Source organism: Coturnix japonica, chromosome 1 (genome assembly GCF_054131305.1).
Source record: "Coturnix japonica strain WE chromosome 1, WE-NBRP24, whole genome shotgun sequence".
NCBI classification, from domain to species: domain Eukaryota; kingdom Metazoa; phylum Chordata; class Aves; order Galliformes; family Phasianidae; genus Coturnix; species Coturnix japonica.
In genome coordinates, this window is record NC_140663.1 from 71,013,015 (window position 1) to 71,030,572 (window position 17,558).

A 17,558-nucleotide genomic window follows, 5' to 3' on the forward strand; every position below is an offset into this window, starting at 1 on the left:
TCTACAGAAAGATCTATGCAAACTGGAAAAAAGTCTTCCTTTCCATCTCATCCTCTGCACGGCTTATCACTAGGGTTGATATTCCTGATGGGACATAATGACCCTCAAAAAGAGAGAAAAAAAAGTAGACAACTGGTAAGGAACTGCTTCAATCAACTGTGACCCACCTTGAAATTCTCAAAGAAGCCCCCGCTGCCATTCTCTGTCTTGTCATCTTCTTCTATGGGCAGTCCCATCATACAGCGGCTGCGGAGCTGCAGCTCCTCAAAAAGGCTCTCCAAGAGGGCACTTCGTGTTCTCTCCTAAATCAACATTGGGAATGAAATACAGCTATTATGGGGAGAGCATGGAAGGGTGCTGTTACTGCAGTATCTCTCTTCCTCATTTAAAAAATAAAAAAAATCATGAAAATTAATTTATACAACATGAACTGATTTTAAATTCCATATAGATATGGAATTTATAATTGTAGATAGCCCCTTTAAAGTCCTTTTAAATCAAGTCATAATGGACATCAGGTTTTAAAGGTGATGAAAATGAGCCATGGGTTGAGGGCCGTTTTTTCTTAGATCAGGCAGGCAGCAGAGCTTGGAACAGAATTTTGGGACTTTGAACAAAACTCTGAACAGCATGTACCCTGAAATGCAATACTGAGTCTCAACTAACACAGAATTTCCTCCAGAAGTATCTATGCATCACATTCAAACTCTTACTTGAGGATTACGCAATGACATTAGAACATTCATACCCTACCACGCCAGCTGTGAAATACAAAGGAAGGATTCACGTGGCTAAGAATAATCACATTTGAACATCAGAAAATTAGAAGTAGATGAGAGTAAACAATTATCGTGTATTTACTTAATCTGGCAGCAATATAGTACTATATTTTTTAATGGAAACAAACAGGTAATCATCCCACCTTTAATTTAGCAAATTTTTCTGCTCGATAGCAACTGTATTCAGCATTGATGAGCTTGACCAGAAGGAATTCACGAAACTCTGTACTCTACAAAAGAAGATAAAAACCCAACTGGAGATGAAGACAGCAATAGAAACATCAGGTGATAAAAGCTCTACCTTACTACTCTTTAGGCCTCCAAAGCCATGTAGCCAGACTGACAATACAACAGTGACTGTGAATAAAAGGGTGTGTAGTATATTTCCCTGCCATCTAACACTACACCAGAGAAACAAACCTTTCTAAATATGGCTGGATTTGGTAGAGAAGGTCCGAAGAAGGGTACATCATCTCGAGCTGTGACTGAAACCTGAAACAGTACAAACAGAAACAAGTACATCTGTGTTTGCATGCACGTATGTTGCAATGTATATACCAGAAATACTGTTGTACCTCCAATTCCTTCTGACTTGTTTACATTTTCCAAAAGTGCATGTCAGTTCCTGACCTCAATGAATGGATCATAGAATTACAGAATCACTTGAGTTGGAAGGGACCCTTAAGATCACCTAGTTCCAAGCCCCCTGCTATCCCTGAAGTCTAGGTTGCTCAGTGCCCCATCCAGCCTGGGCTGTTACAGCATCTCACCACCCTCACAGTAAAGAATGTCTTCCTAATACCTAGTGTAAATCTACCCTCTTCCAATTTAAAGCCATTTCCTCTCATCTTGTCGCTACCTGCCCTTGTAAGAAGTCCCTCCCCAGTTTCCTTGCAGGTCCCCTTCCAGACCTGAAGGTACTGGAAGGCTATTACTGGGTCTCCCCAGAGCCTTCTCTTCTCCAGGCTGAAGAGCCACAACTCTCTCAGCCTGTCCTCATAATGGAGGTACTTTAGCCCTCCATCCCTCATCTTTGTGGCCCTCCTCTGGACCCTCTCCAGCAGCTCAGTGTTCTTCCTGTGTTGGGGGCAACAGAACTGGATGCAGTTTTCAAGGTGGGGTCTCACAAGAGTTTGGAAAGCAGGATGTCATGTGGAAAACATTTTGTACAAGTCAGATAGATTGCTCTTCCTTTATTCACTGATGCTTTATTTTCCATGTGCCTTAGTAGGGTCTTCGGGAGGACCTGGCTCCATGATCCTGACAGGTACAGAGGTGCCAATGGCTGGCCTGTAGTTCCCTGGAAATTCTTTTTTTTCCCTTCTTGAAAATGGGGGTTATGTTTCCCCTTTTCCAATAACTTCACCAGACTGCCATGACCTTTCAAATATGATGAATGGCTTGGCAATTTCATTCTCTAATGCTGTTTTACCTCCCAGAAACGCAATCATAAAGTAAAAGCAAAAAACCTTGCCAAACCTTAAAGTATTCTTAATATTAAATTTATTTAATAATAACCAGTGTATTTAGAGGAGAAGAAGGGTGCTTCTATTCAGCCTGCAAGATCTACCTCCTCCAGGCAAACCAAATGTTAATATTAACTTTTTATCTTTTTTTTTTTTTTCCAACCAGGCTTCTCAGTAGAGATATACTGTACACTAAGGGGAATATCAGAGAGTATCCCAGCACAGTGACACTGCCTCTCTTAGCAACATGAAATAAGCACACAAAAGCAGCACAAGCAGTTTCCCAGCAAGAGATAAGTGCATCTATGCACCTTCTTTTTTAACATGCTCCTACCTCACACACCAGTGCCAAAAAAATAAATAGTAAAGCACGTCCATTTTTCAAGTACTGTCACTTTGCTCTTCACAATACTTACCATGTATTTGTAGCTATCTTACCAGATATTTCAGTTACTTTTTTCTTCATGTTTGAGGTGGAACAAGGAACAGTATCATTCTTTTCCATTTCATACAACAGAGAACAACACCAGTGCATCATAACAGCAACTGCCCCAAAATAACACCCTGCCGTACATGTCACAGAGTACATCACAAAGTTGTATGAATGTAATGAGACTAAGAGACCCCAAATTTAGGTCAGATTTCTCATGATACAGGCCAGCTACCTTACTTGCAAGGCCTCTCCTTCCTTCCCAACAAACTAAAATCCTGCTTTGTGTTCTTAATTTTCTGTTTGTAAAAACTGATTCAAATAAATTAATATAATCAAAAATTAAATTTTAGCAGTAGGCACTAGAGCCTATAATGCTCTCAAGGAAGAATTATTTAAAATTCCTTTGGAAAAGCCCTTACATAGAACTGATTGGCCCCAGAGTCATAGTTGGAGTGACAGTTTTTTTAATGAAGTGATATAGGCAACCTTACTACTCCACCAAAAAGAGTGCCATTGCATGTAGGCAAAAACAATACTGGGAAAAGAAAGACAAATTACAAGCTTCCCAAGCTTTTTTCCTTTAAAAATTCAGTGAATTTATGTGCCCTGTAAGATGATCAGCAAGAGATTAGAACCCCAAGCCACTGATCATCAGTCAGCCATTTTGTCATGACAGACTTAGGTGTCCACAACATACAAAGCAAAAGCCTGTTGTTATTCCACTGCAACTCTTTTTGTGGAAGCTGAGATGGAAATCCTGTTTCAATTTTGACATTCTTGCTGCTCTTGTAGACCTAAAAGGCTTAAGGATTCATTATTCCCAAATTAGAATTTTTACATCTAATTAGACATAGCACTTTATGTTTTTATAAACAAAAATCCATCACAGAATGCAAAATAATACGTGTTCTGATCTCTCATCATGATTGAAAGTCAAATTTAAAGTCATAGAGATATCAATATAGAGCCATTCAATAAATTGCTCTGGCAAGAGGCTGTGGATACAGAATTTTTCTTCTAGTAGGGCTGCTGTAAAATGGAGGGCCCTAAGATGTAGCACTTATCTTTCAGATCCAGGATCCACAAAAGAAGATGCAGCTGGTTAGAATTCCACAGAACAGGCCAGCCAGCTCTATTTGACATACAGTCTCAGGATAAGCAAGCTCTCAGCATTGTGCTATATAGAACGAGCAACGAAGGCAAGGCTGTTACAAAGCGTCACGTAAAGTTACGTGAATGAGCTTTTCTTGACTCATACAATGCAAGAAATAGATCACCCAAAACGTGATCACTTGCTCCTTGTTCTCTTTGATATGTTAACTGAAATTTTATCTGAATATAAAACTTATCTGAATTTGTCTTGCATTAAATCCCAAGCTTTATAAATCCATCAGCTACACTGGAAAACATGCAAGTAAACAGCTCACTAAGCAGGAGCACAGTTTACTAATAGTAGAAATCATATCAATCAGAGAGGATCTCTGCAAACAGAATACAGAATAGTATAGCAGCAAGGAGATTCCTAGTCAGAAATCAAAGTGTAGGTAAAGGGGAAGGAAAGCTGGTGACAAATACTGTATCTCTAGGTTTACTTGTTGCTTTTCACTAAGAATGTGGTTAGCACTTACTGACAGAGCAAGCAGTGGTGTTTGGATGACAGCAGGCCAAACCTGTACCTCTCCCCTGAAGCCCAAGAACAGGTTTTTGCTTTAAGGGTCAAAGTCAGTATATCAACACAGAAAAATCTGCTGGCTCTGTTTACCTTGTAGAGGGTCTCCCCACTACTGCTGTGAGTGAGCTGAACTACCACATACGCATGTAGGAAATTAGAAGCAATCATATCAGGCACAAAAGGTGTGCTTTCATCCTGGAAGATGATGGCTACAATGTCATTCCCAATGTGACGCTTCCGCTGAAGCTGGAGAGTAAAAAGTAAAAAAAACAAAACAACATGGAGGTGAAAAGGAGTAGAACAGTACAATGGGGCCTAAAACATGGTCTGTTTAGCATCTCCAGCCCATCTTCTCTGGCAGAACCCCCATCACCACTTTTACCATTTCTCCTGTCATACTTCCCAATATCATGCAGTTAGGTGTTCTCCTCCTTAATTAGCTCCTCAGTAAATACCCCTCCCCTCTAACCCACACTCTTGAATTCCTTAGTTCTCCTCACAAATACCTGTTGGGAATCTCCTTCTGCGAAGGGCAGTTTTGTAGATACATGAAACATGATCTCTTTGCCCCGGAAATTTGTATAAACTGATTCGGTGCCCGTTTGACCTCTAATGACATCCAAACCTCCCCGGAACCTGAATAAATCCATGCCACACAATAGGTTGGGGCAGGACACAGATGAAAAAGTGGAAAGAATAAAGAATATATCAGTAACACTAACTTATGCATCAATAATATCAAAGCACTCCAGCACTCCATATTTAGGACTCATTCCACCAAGTCTCACTAATACCAATGATAACATCCCCATGGGAATGGACCAAAGCTCCCATTTCCTCAAATTGCATGCATTGGTATACCAGCATTTCAAATGTGCTCATGAACCTGAAGGGCCCAATGGAGTGGCAGATGCTGCCATAAGCCTTGCCAGCCTCTGATACCTTACATTCCTTTAGCTTGACTGCAGTATTCCTAATGGTATCTCCCTCTCCCATCAGTCCTTGCTTAAAGCCTTTAGTGTGGCCAAGAGATATTTCTCCCATCAGAGATGAAATCACTGAACCTTCTGCATTCCTTAACCCATCCTGACTTCTAAAGCATGCTTGTTACACACCCACGGAAATCCTGCAGCTGAATTTTGTCACCAAGGAAATCCAAAAACTCCAGGAAACCCAGACTCTCTTCTGTGTTACTGAAGACTTCCTCTTCAGTTGTCTTCAAAAGGAAATGAGAAAAGCAAAAACAGTACAAAGATTACACAAAAGCACAGTTTGAAAACCCACACAAAGGAAACAAATCAGTTGATATAAGGCAAGATTGTGTCCTTTCTACTTAAGAAGTCTCTATTTTCCAGTACACCATATTTTCCACAGGACACTTCAGATCTTGTTACTACACTGAAGCTAAGAAAACTGACTCTGTTTTGTCTTGAGGGTGGTAGGATCTGAGTGAGCTTACCTGTCCAGGTTTCTGGTAGATTACTCCAAATTTAAAGTTATTGCTTATGACATGTTCATCAAATGCAACAATAAGCTGTGAAGCCTGTGAAAATGAAAATACACTTTATCAGTTGCATTTAATTAGCCAGCTCTTGATGAAAAGGTATACAGAATCAGAAATTTATACCTTGGGGTAGAGGACAGGAAAGAAGCGTTCAACATTCACATCTTCACACAGTAGCTGTTGAGAGTCAGAGAAGGAAACAAAAGCGTGATTATCGTGTGCTCTAGCTTGCTGCAAGCACAACAACATGGACACACATAACTATCTGACAAGAGTCCTTTCAAGATAAAAATCTAAGGTGACCTTAGAAAAGAGAAAAGAAGAACTAAATGGAAGAATGAAAGGGGAAGTGATTGACAGTACTGGTGAGAAAAAGTAGGAAAGACAGAAGTAGGAGGACAGTAACATGAAAATAACTAGAAGGATGAGAATTAAAAAGAGATAAAAATAGACTTGTGGTGTAAGAGTGAGAGGACAAACAAGAATCTCACCTTTGCCATCTGGACAGCATTAGGAAACTCATTCAGACAGGAAATGGGGATCAGATCATGTTTAGTACCAGTTCGTGTCCTGAAATAAAATAAAAACCACATTAAAGTAAATGCTGAAAGAGGTTCTTACTACTCATCACTTATTGTGGGAAGGCAGGGAAAGACAAAACAGGGAGGCACAAGAAAGCCATGGGCCTGTTAAAGCAGGTCAAGAGGTGAGCCATGAAAATGATCAGAAGGCTGGAGCACCTGTCCTATGAACACAGGATGAGAGGCTTGGAGTTGTTCAGCCTGGAGAAGCAAAGGTTCCAGGAAAATCACATTGTGGCCTTCCAGTATTTAATGTACATGAAGAACATTTAGAAGTAATGGCTTCAGACTGAAAGAGTCAAAATTTAGATTACACGTAAGGAGGAAATTCTTGTGACACTGGCATAGGCTTGCCAGAGAAATTGTGGATGCCCAGTATCTGGAGGTGTTCAAGGCCAGTTTCAGCAGCTCTCTGGGCTTTGTTAAAGCCATAAAGGGGTACACATTGGCACATCTGAGGCTGTCCTGGTAAGCTAAGGGATGTCCTAATTCACCTTCAAGTGGGATCTAGTCTCAAGTACAAAGCCCATAGATAGGCCCAAGCTAGTCTGCTCTCAGATAGGAAAGGTATATTCCCTCCTTTGAGAGTGTTCACACAGAATTAACAGCAGTTTCTTTCTGAAGGAAGAAAAAATATTTTTCTCAGAAGAACTGTAAGGATGTGCTCGCAAACACTTCAGCATCCTGAAGGAACTTGCTAGGAGAAAGTCAGAGGAAGGCAAGAAATGAAGGTTCAAAGGTTTCTTTACAGGCCTCTCTAAGAGAGGGACATGAGATTCACGCCCATATCCATACAGAGAAAGCTCAAGGTAAGATGAGAGACACAGCACAGTAACACATACTACTACAGAAGACCCTTTTACCTCAGCAACAAGCGTAGATTTTCCTGTTTCTCAGACTGTTCATACTTCACAGAAAGTATCAAATAGCCCAAGGATACATCGCTGGAATAAAAGTTCTGGTGCTCCTGAAAACAGGAATTCAAGATACATTATTCCCAACATGCTTCCCAAAGAGGTATAACAAAGTTTTTACAATACAAACTGTCCCTCAGGACTGCCTTGTTTTTTCTTTAAGTAGCAGCGGCATGCTTGAAGACATGCTAACAATTGTCTTGCAGCCTTCTTGGTAATCAATGCACGAGTATAAAAGTTCATCCACTACCAGTAGAATATTTCTGAGAAGAAGCTGAATGAGAACATTCAACAGCAGATTTTGAAGGGCTCCAGTTTCTTGTAAAGAAATTCCTATATATGATAGATTTTTCCCTGTACCCATTCAAACTCTGCATAACACTAAGCATAACTGGATGCAGATATGGAAATATTCCATACAAACAGTAATGGCACGACCAACACATCAAATACAACATACCCTATTGTTGCTCTCTATGAGCATGTACATCTCAGTGTGGATGCAGCCAGAATTCCAGGAAACTACTTTGCAGGTGGAGGATGTTCTAAAACCAACTAACACTAGCATTGCTTCAGCTTTAGTGGAGTGTACCACAAACAGAATGTAATTCAGCTTCTTCTGTCTAGCACTGAACCACAATGCAAACATTTTTACAGGGTCTATTACAGAAGTGACTGCAGCCATATATTTCTTCCAGGTATATGGCCATAGGCCTGGTTGTATCAACAGAGGTTAAAATCTACAGACAAGTGAAATGAATGGAAATTTCTAGCACAAATTGGATTCTGTATAGGCGGAATCATCCAGAAATAGTTAGATCTTTCTCATCTTCCTAGAAGAATCATCAACAGGAAAACCACTCAGTAGACAGTTCTGGAGTTGACCACTACATATGGATCAGTCCCTGGGCAACATGACCAAGCTCTGCATGTCCCTGTTCACTGCAGAGGAGCTGGACTAAATGGCCTTTAAAGATCCCTTCCAACTCTAAGGATTCTATGATTCTACAAAAATCTGATCAAATAAATAGACCGAATTAACACTTCAACAAATGGTCACAAATTATTGTGTTTGAGGTGTTAGCAGGACAGAGAGATCAGTGAGAACGTCGTGCAGGTGATCCAATTATCCTTGGATTTAATCAGAACAGTATAATAATCTTTCCCTGTTAATGAGAACTTTTGTTGAAAGGGGTAGTAGTAGTACACTTCACTATTAGGTCTCCAACCCAGAAGGATATGGTGAGATTAAAGTGGTATTTCTAGGCTAAAAGGTAAGGTGAGTGTCCTCAGTAAAGCAAAGTAAGAATGAATAAAACATAGTAAAATCAAATAAAGAAACTCCAAACAAAAATAATCTCAGCTACAGTACAGTGGACAGAATTATCAGTGCTCCCTGATGCCTTGGGGTCATGGAAATCAGCAGAGTCATACAGCAATCTGCTGACCGGGGGACTGCTCAGGCAACAGAAAACCAAGAGCTGATTTTGGTAGATCGATTTGTGCAGAGAAATTTTGAGATTTTCCCAGATGAAGTACCTCAAGATATCCAGCTGGATTTCCCATAATTGGTTACAAAGAAAAACATGCTCTGACTACTCAGTGAGCTATCAAATGCTCACAGAGAACAAAAAGCACATACCTTAACAATAGGGAGTTTGACTCCCAAATTCCCACAGATCCAAATTGCCTAGATGCAAAGTGTTTTACATGGTCAAATTAAATGAAGGAGAGAGATAAAATACCCCTTCCCTGCCAATAATGAATAGGTAATTCGATCTCTAGAATAGCAGTTATCTCGAATTCAAGTAAAGGAGTCACTGGCAACCAGAGAAGACAGCTAGGTATTGTGCAGTCAGTAATCAGGATTGAAAGATTCAGGGGTTGCATCACAGGAAATACTGCGTAAATACAAACATGCACATGACACAGACATTTTATGCATTGAGTCAGTTAAGTGCCAACTGTACAGTCAGAACTGCCATGATCTGGAACGTGTACTGTGAAAGGACTATTCTGGACACAACCAATTAATAAGAACTCAATGGAGGGCAAAGTATCATTTGATCAAAATGAGTTGCTGTACAGCTGGCTAGTCTGATAGCTCCTTCTTTAGCCTTCTGCCTAGAAAATATGGAACGTCTGTTCTGTATCTGTTGGTTTGTAACCTTTCCGAATACAGCTGTGAGATCTTTTGCTGTGGAAAAAAAATCAAAACAAATTTTTGTATTAGTGATAGTACTGACTAGCTGTGAAATAAAAGATAGTGACATGCTAGTTTTATGCTCTGATATCTACATGAGCGTATGCATCTTGAAGTCAACAGACATAAATCTGTTCCATCTTTGGAAAAAAATAACTAATTAATACTACAGTTACTCCCCTGAACCTGGAAGTAAAAATGAAGCTATTGAACTTTTTTAAAGTACGAGAGATATCATTGCTGACAAAATTCAGGAGCAGAAGACATGAAGAAAAAGGAATATGAACAGAAGTCTGAAGTTAGCTGCAGCCAGAAATCAGAACGAGATGCAAAGACTAGAAAACCAAATTCTTTTTTGATGAGAATTCAGGGCCAGACCTCAGCAGGCCTGACATATTAGAATCTCAGTTGCTATGGGAACCAGGCTATTAGCTATTCAGCTGACCATAAACAGACAGAACTGCACAACGAGGTACAATCTTTTCCAGAGTAACAAGCACCACTATTAATGAAAGTCTCAAAATAACTGAATTGTTACCAAAGCTGTAGTGGATGCCTAGCCTGATCCTGAGCGTATGCCTAGGTCAAAAGTATGAACAAAAACTCTAACTTCCTTTTTTTTCCTTCTGCAATTTTCTTTTTCTGTAAAAACACTTAGGCAGCAGAAGGCAGAGTCCTTCAACACACAATAACATTTATTATTAGCTGTCCCAAAGTTAGAGATGAACTATCAAAATGCTTTATGGATAGTGCTCAAGACTGCAACTCAATGGTGACAAAATAACCAAAATTGACCTATTTATATTTGTAGAGGTAGGTGCAAATCTGATCAGTCATTGAAGCAGTTTCTGTAACATTAAAGGCAGTTGGAAAGGAAGTCTGGACTCTGCAAAAGCAATTAATATCTTCTGTAAGGCCAAGGGAAAACAGAAGACACAAGGAATATTGGTAGTTTGCCCAAGAAGTTATTGAGTTGTTAAGATATCTGCCATGTTCTTAGCCATCTGGGATTCTTTTTGATGAAATAGAATTATTTTGTCCACTCAGTAACATCAATTGCACCACAAGTGAACAAACTAGCCTTCCCCAAGACCTGGTCTGCTTCAGCAGTTCTTTTTAGCTGTAGGAGTATATGAATCCAGAGAACATCCTTTACAGGATTCAAAATGGGCCCATTAATTTTTCTCTAAGAGAAATGGGAATTTCAATAAAGCTTACTTCAAATCTTTGCAACTTCTGGTCATCCGGTAAAATACTGGGATTATTTCATCCCTGAAGAAGGAGGAAAAGCAGCTTTGGTGGCACAATGATTACGTGATGTGACAGAAGGACAAAGATAGCTGAACCTCAGTCTCTTTCCTCTCAGTTCAAATAAAATTTCACACTAACAACTTCTTTTCTCTAGTCAAGAAGCTAATTTTGAGTAAGTTCCTCAACATGGTTCACAGTACAGCAGTAACAATACTTTAAATCACTACAAAGAAAGTACAGTATAACAGAGAAATACCTGACCAGATATGAACACAAGGCAAGAATGATTTTTCACCAGTACTGCCAGCTTGAAGTGCTTGTGAAACTGCACTCTAAGATCCTGATGGGCATTTTCTATATATGTCTTTATTAAATCCTTCCTGGCTTCCAGATACTTCTCTTCATTTTAGTCTTTGAAAACAAAGTGGGCATTTAGTACTTCCCACAGTACTGTACATAAGGTTTTATAGCCTTCTTCCTATACAAAAAATGAACATTACTGAACTCATCATATAAACCACAGATTTAGAGCTCAGTAATGGCTGGAACATCTTAACATTTTCTCGTGTGGTTGTTTCATAGCATCCATGGTACACTGAGTTGTTGTTTTTCTGTCAATTTCAGCGACTTCGGATATGTGTACCCATAGCACAAACATGTATACAGACTGTTGTTTTATGTCTGTCATAGGGACTTCTCACTGAGATGCACTGAGGATCCCAATTGCTGTCCAGACAATCTCTTGAGCTAGCTCTGCTATCTACTGGGGGTCCAAATGTGGGACATCAACAAGTGGCTACCAGTTCTGATAAAGCCAGTATACTATGATGCAATTAGAAAACTATGACCTGACCGCTATCACAGAAACAAGATGCGGTGAATCACACAACTGGAATACTATGATTGAGCCCTACAAGCTTTTTAGAAGAGATACAAAGGGAAGGAGGGGCAAGGGAGTTGCCCTCTGTGTTAAGAAGTGGATAGACCATGAAGAGCTGTCTCTGAGAAACAGCCACATTCAGGTTTAGAGCATGTGGGTTATAATTAGGAATCAGATCAATAAAGGGCATCTGGTGGTCAGGGTCTACTACAGGGTGCTTGATCAAGGGGAGCCTGCTGATGAAGCTTTCTTGCACCAATTACTAGAGATGTCATGCTCAGAGCTGCTCAGCCTGATGGGGAATTTCAACCACCCAGCTGTCCACTGGGAAAGCAAGTGGCAGGCTGCAAACAATCCAGGAGACTCTTGGAGTCTGCTGAGGACAACTTCATAGTCTGCTCGATACCTGGACAGACCAACAAGAGGTAAAGACTCGGCTCACACCAATATGGAGATCATTAAAGAGATTCAGATAGGAGGCAGTCTGGACAGTAGCAACCATGCTGTGAGTTAGTGACCTCAAGGAATATGGGCCTAGTAAAGAACAGGGTCAGAATATCGAGCTTCAGAAGATAAAAATTCCGGCTGTTTGAGGAGTTATTGGATGAGATCCTCTGGAAAACTGTCCTCAGGGACACAAGAACAGAACAAAGGTGGTATCTCTCTATGGACAGCTTAAAGAGCACTAAGAATACCAAGAACAAGAGCTCTCCATCTCCTAGTATAAGAAATCAAGCAGAAGATACAGGAAACAGACATGGCTGAGTAAGGACCTGCTGATCAAACTAAGGGAAAAGAAGGAAATGTACAGGCAGTGCAAGTGGAGATGAGTGGCCTGGGAAGAATATAGGGATGCTGTCCAGACATGCAGAGATGGAATCAGAAAAGGCAAGGTGCAGATAACATGGTGGCCCTCTATGGCCTTCTGTGAATGAGCAATAGCAGTGATGGACAAGGGAAGGGCAACTGATATAATCTACCTGGACACCTTTGATATGGTCCCACACCACATCCTTGTCCATATATTAGAGAGAGATGAATTTGAAAGGTGGACTATTTGATGGATAAAGAATTGGTTGGAAGGTCACAAACAGATAGTTGTGGTCATTAGACCTACGTCCAAGTGGAATCCAGTGACAAGTTATGTCCTCCAGAGGTCCATCTAGTGACAGGTGCCCCTCAACTTCTTTATCAATGACCTGGATAGTGATATTGAGCATACCCTCAATAAGTCTGCTGATGACACCATGCTGAATGGTGGAGTGGATACAATAGAAGGAAGTGATACCATCCAGAGGGACCTGGAAAGGCTTGGAAAGTGGGCCCATGAGAATCTATTGAGACTGAACACAGCCAAGTGTAAGGTGTTGGGGTTGACTTGGATAAGAGCATTCTCAGACATGCATACAGACCAGAAGAAGGACTCATTGGGAGCAGCCCTGTGGCGAAGGACGTAAGTGTCCCTGTGGACAAAAAGCTGTACATGAGCCAGGAGTGTGACTCAGAGCCCAAAAAGTCAACTGTATCCTGGCCTGTATCAAAAGAGATATGGCCAATAGGGGGAGGAGGTGATTACCCACCCCTGCTCTACCCTACTGCACTCAGGAGTAGGTCCCCCAATATAAGATGTGGAGTTGCCGGAGAAAGCCAAGAGAAAGGCCACAAAGGACTGCAGTACTTCTCCTATAAAGAAAGGTTGATGAAGCTGTGCTTGTTCATCCTGAGGAAGAGAAGGCCCCAGGGAGATCTCACTGTAGCATTCCAATAGCTGGTGAGAGCTTATACACAGGCAGGAGACCAACTTTTCACATGGTCTGACAGTGACAGAAGAAGGTGGAATGACTTTAAACTAAAAGTAGGGAAATTTAAATTAAAGATTCAGAGGAAATTTTTTACTCAGAGGTGCTGGAACAGGTTGCTCAAAGAACTTGTGGACTCTCCACCTCTGGAGGTGCTCAGAACCAAGTTGGATGGGGCCCTGAGCATCCTGATCTGGTGGAAGGCAGCCTTACCCATAGTAGGGGAGTTAGATGAGATGATATTTAGGGTTCCTCCCCAAGCCATTCTATGATTCTACTGCATATACTCCAATCTCCAGTATTGCCCAAATATTTTCTAAACTGCTGTCTTTGCCTTTCCCGTCATACTTAAAAGCCTCTTTTCTTGGGCTAAGAATCGCTCAAGGTTATTCAAGCTTGCAAGAGACCTTACTTTACCTTTCAGAAATAACCTTCCATGCTATTAGTAAGAAAAGCAAGCAGCTTTGAACTGATAAAATAACTCCCTTGCGGAAAAGCTCTCAGTTTCTCTTTACCAAAGCCTTTTAAATCATGGGAACTGTCATGTTTTTATGCATGACTTACATTAAAAAAAGAGCTTTCACACTTTAAATGATTTCTAAGGAGTGTTTTCAACCCATGATATGAAGTTTTCTACCCATGGATAGAGTATCTCATGACAAGAGTCCTTTGCACCTTCTTTTCTGATATGTGCTTGCTCACTAGCTTGCAAGCCTAGTGGGATATAGACACATATTCATATCAATTAAGTCAAAGGACAAAAAGCTGGGCACTTGAGAAGAATGGAGAGAGGAGTCTTTGTTTAGTACTTAATCACTGATGGTTGAGTACTTCGCAAACATAGAGAGTTTGATGGAAAGGGAACTCCTTCATATTCACTTCACCACATGGCTGAGGCTGGCAAGGACTTTCTGAGTCTACCTGGTACAACTCCTACTCAAGCTGATTCACTCAGAGCAGGCTCCTCAGGACCATGTCCAAGTGGCTCTTGAAATTCTCCAAGGAGAAGATTCCACAACATCTCTGGACAACTTGCATAAGTGCTCTGTCATCTCCACAGAAAAGAAGTGCTTCCTGATGTTTAGACAGAATTTCTCGTGTTGCAGTTAGAGTTCACTGCCTCTTGTCCCAGCACTGGGTACCACTGAAAAAAGGCCCTGCCCTCTTCGCACCCTCCCTTATGCCCTCTTATACTGAAGAAAAGATCGATTGTTAAGATCCCCCAAAGCCTTCTCCAGGCTGAATAGTCTTAGCTTTCTGAGATTTCCTCCCAGGAGAGAGGCTCCAGTTCCTTAACCATTTTTGTGGCCCTACATAGGACCCCTTCCAGTACATCCATTCCTTTCTTATACTGGGAGACCCAGCACTAGACACAGTACTCCATACATGGCCTCATCAGTGATGACTGGAGGAGAAGGAAAACGTCTCTTCAGCTGCTGGCAATATTTTGTTTAATGTAGCCCCTGATACCATTAACCTTCTTAACAGCAAGCATTTACACTTGATGGCCACCAGGACCCACTGGTCCTTTTCTGCAGAGCTGCTTTTCATCTAGGTAACTTGTAGTCTGTCCTGGTGCCAGGGATTGAACCTTTCCAGGTGCAGGACTCTGCATATCTCCTTGTTGACCTTCACGAGATTATTTTTAGCTCACCTCTACAGCCTGTTGAGGTCCCACTGGATGGCAACATAGCCCACTGGTGAATTCATCACTCCCTCATTTTGTGTCATCTGCATACTTGCTGAGGGTACACTCTGCCCCATTCCTACTTAGAAGAAACAGTGATGATACAGCATTGCTCGAGCAGAGGGATGGACAAGATGACCTCCAGAGGTCCCTTCCAACCTCAGCTTTCTGTGATTCTATGATATTAGGTCAACAATGAATTCTACAATTGTACTGAAAAACATTACAGCTGAAATTAGAAACCTTCAAGGAGAACCTTAAATCTATCATGACAGAAAAATAATTACAGTTGGCAAATGGAAGGATTCCAGAATGTTGAGGAATTTATGTCCATTATGTTGTACAGCAGATCCGTCAGTCCGGAAAGAAAGCCTTCAGAAAGGGTGTTTTACTAATAAATGATATTAACATCAACTTCTAGTCGCATACTGTACAAGATTGTTCAGGCAAGTCAGACTACTTCAGAACAAGTTCCCAGCACTGTCCAAAGCTTCTCTTCTCCATTTTAAACTTACTAAGCATTCAGACAGATCACTGAACATAGTGTATGCAGTGATTTCTTATCAGCTTATAAACTGTCTCTCAAAAAAGACCATGGTTTTGTTCCCTTGTCTTAATAGTTAAAATCATCCTGAAATCCACTCTGGGAATCAATTAGTTCCCTAAAACAGCCAGTGCCTACCAGAAATGTCTGGTCATCACACTCATTTATCTGTTTTGAGGAAAATGGACCACTTTGTTCACTGGCAATGAAATTATGCTCTTAGTGCAGAAGTCACCTCTAAAACTCATACCACATCCATTTCCAGTACTATTTCACATTTTTTCTCTCATCTGTCCATTGAGCCTCAGAGGAGCTTCTTAACCAAATATAAGTATTTTTTGGTACAAATATTTCACTTCTGTTAAAACACACAGGAAGATGCACAGATCACGTGGGGCAGGATCAACTTAACACACTGCTGGCCAAGCAGCCGTATGAACTTCATTTACTTAGTTCAAGGAATACTAGGTGTCTGTGCAGTTATTTCTAAATCTACCAGGAAAAGCCTGAGATACAGTTCAGTGTTAAGTCTGGCAGGTCAAAGAAGGCTCTGAAGATTACACTTACCTTTCCTAGGAAATGCTTGCGGTATAGCTTGGCTGTGGGGTCACTCTCCAGTTTCACTTTAACACTCCAGGGAAAGGGTACATCAGACAGAGTTGGACTGGAGAGGTTGTGGCTTGTCCCTTCAATCCAGTAGCCTCCAAACTGGGGTAAGATAATGAGGGGATATGGCCACCCTTTCTGTAACACCTATTTGGAAGGACAGAGAACATGAAAGCTGGAAGGTCAATAGCTGAAAAGGCCAGTAGGCTGAAAGTTCAAGGGAAAAATCAGAGAAGAGTAGTAGAAACTCACCTCATGGATGCTGGGGTAAGGGATATACTCTTCTTCTGTCTGAAATCAGAAGAGAATGCTAGCAAAAAATAGCAAAAGCGTGGGAGATCTTTTAAATTCTTTTCCTCTCATGATGGCACAAGCTGTGTTATCAGCTTCTGCTCTGCCCTACTCCACCTTTAGAGTTTTATTTTTAGAATTTTAGGTTGGACTTTCGTTCCCAGGTCTCAGCATTGTAATATAAAACTTTCAGAACAAAAATCCATTAAGGCTAATTTTAAAGATACCACACTTGAGCTAGAAGAAGAAAAAAAAATGAGAGGAAAAGTTGAAAATTTAAGAACAAAAACCTGTTTTTACTTGCCTAAAATTGTAGGAAGCACATCAGTTTTCTTGTAGCATCAGAGTCTTCAAACAGGCAATTGAAATAAATGTAATGTGTTTTCATAAATATTATTACAGTTCTTAAATTGAAAAAAAAAATTATTTTATCAAAGCTAGGATTTTTAATATTAAACACTTACTGGAATAACTCAAAGCAGAAAAAGGAAAATACTGTCTTTCATGTACACAGTAACACATTTCACATCTAAAAGAAATAAGTGTTTTTAAGCTCCCTATTCGCTCCACACAGAAAAATGCAGTACAAGCCTGGTCAGTAATCATCTGTCATTACAACTTAAGAGGCAACAACGATTTAGCCTGACCTTGAGAGGAGCTGGAAGGGAACATCTTTGTTCATCCAGACGACTCCCCTGGAAACAGAAAGTCACAGACAGTGAATCCTGTGTTTTAGCATGTTTGTTTCATTTACCCTCTGTGTTCTTCTCCATATTCTCAACTTGCATATTTTTGTTCTCTATGATCTTCTGTTTTATGCAGATATGGAAGTCTGGAATAAGCAGGAGGAGTGAAGATGGAACTTGGCCAGGCTATACCTAGTTTGGCATTAAAACTGAAAAGCCTTACAGTTCTTTAAAAGCAGAAAGCTGGCAGAAATCAAAATAA

At 40.7% G+C, this 17,558-nt stretch overlaps 1 protein-coding gene across 1 annotated transcript in view; it reads right to left on the minus strand.

The window, feature by feature from the left end:
- LOC107319060 (rap1 GTPase-activating protein 1-like) overlaps nucleotides 1-17,558 on the minus strand; it is a gene marked incomplete at its 5' end in the record, with an annotated part of 51,223 nt that overhangs the window by 10,982 nt on the left and 22,683 nt on the right. Inside the window, 13 exons of the mRNA XM_085529462.1 lie at nucleotides 168-302; nucleotides 923-1,009; nucleotides 1,200-1,271; nucleotides 4,441-4,596; nucleotides 4,857-4,986; nucleotides 5,466-5,566; nucleotides 5,810-5,893; nucleotides 5,978-6,031; nucleotides 6,346-6,424; nucleotides 7,299-7,402; nucleotides 16,281-16,466; nucleotides 16,572-16,610; nucleotides 17,258-17,305. Of these exons, the coding sequence (XP_085385588.1) occupies nucleotides 168-302; nucleotides 923-1,009; nucleotides 1,200-1,271; nucleotides 4,441-4,596; nucleotides 4,857-4,986; nucleotides 5,466-5,566; nucleotides 5,810-5,893; nucleotides 5,978-6,031; nucleotides 6,346-6,424; nucleotides 7,299-7,402; nucleotides 16,281-16,466; nucleotides 16,572-16,610; nucleotides 17,258-17,305 (1,275 nt within the window). The remainder of the gene's footprint in view (nucleotides 1-167; nucleotides 303-922; nucleotides 1,010-1,199; nucleotides 1,272-4,440; nucleotides 4,597-4,856; nucleotides 4,987-5,465; nucleotides 5,567-5,809; nucleotides 5,894-5,977; nucleotides 6,032-6,345; nucleotides 6,425-7,298; nucleotides 7,403-16,280; nucleotides 16,467-16,571; nucleotides 16,611-17,257; nucleotides 17,306-17,558) is intronic.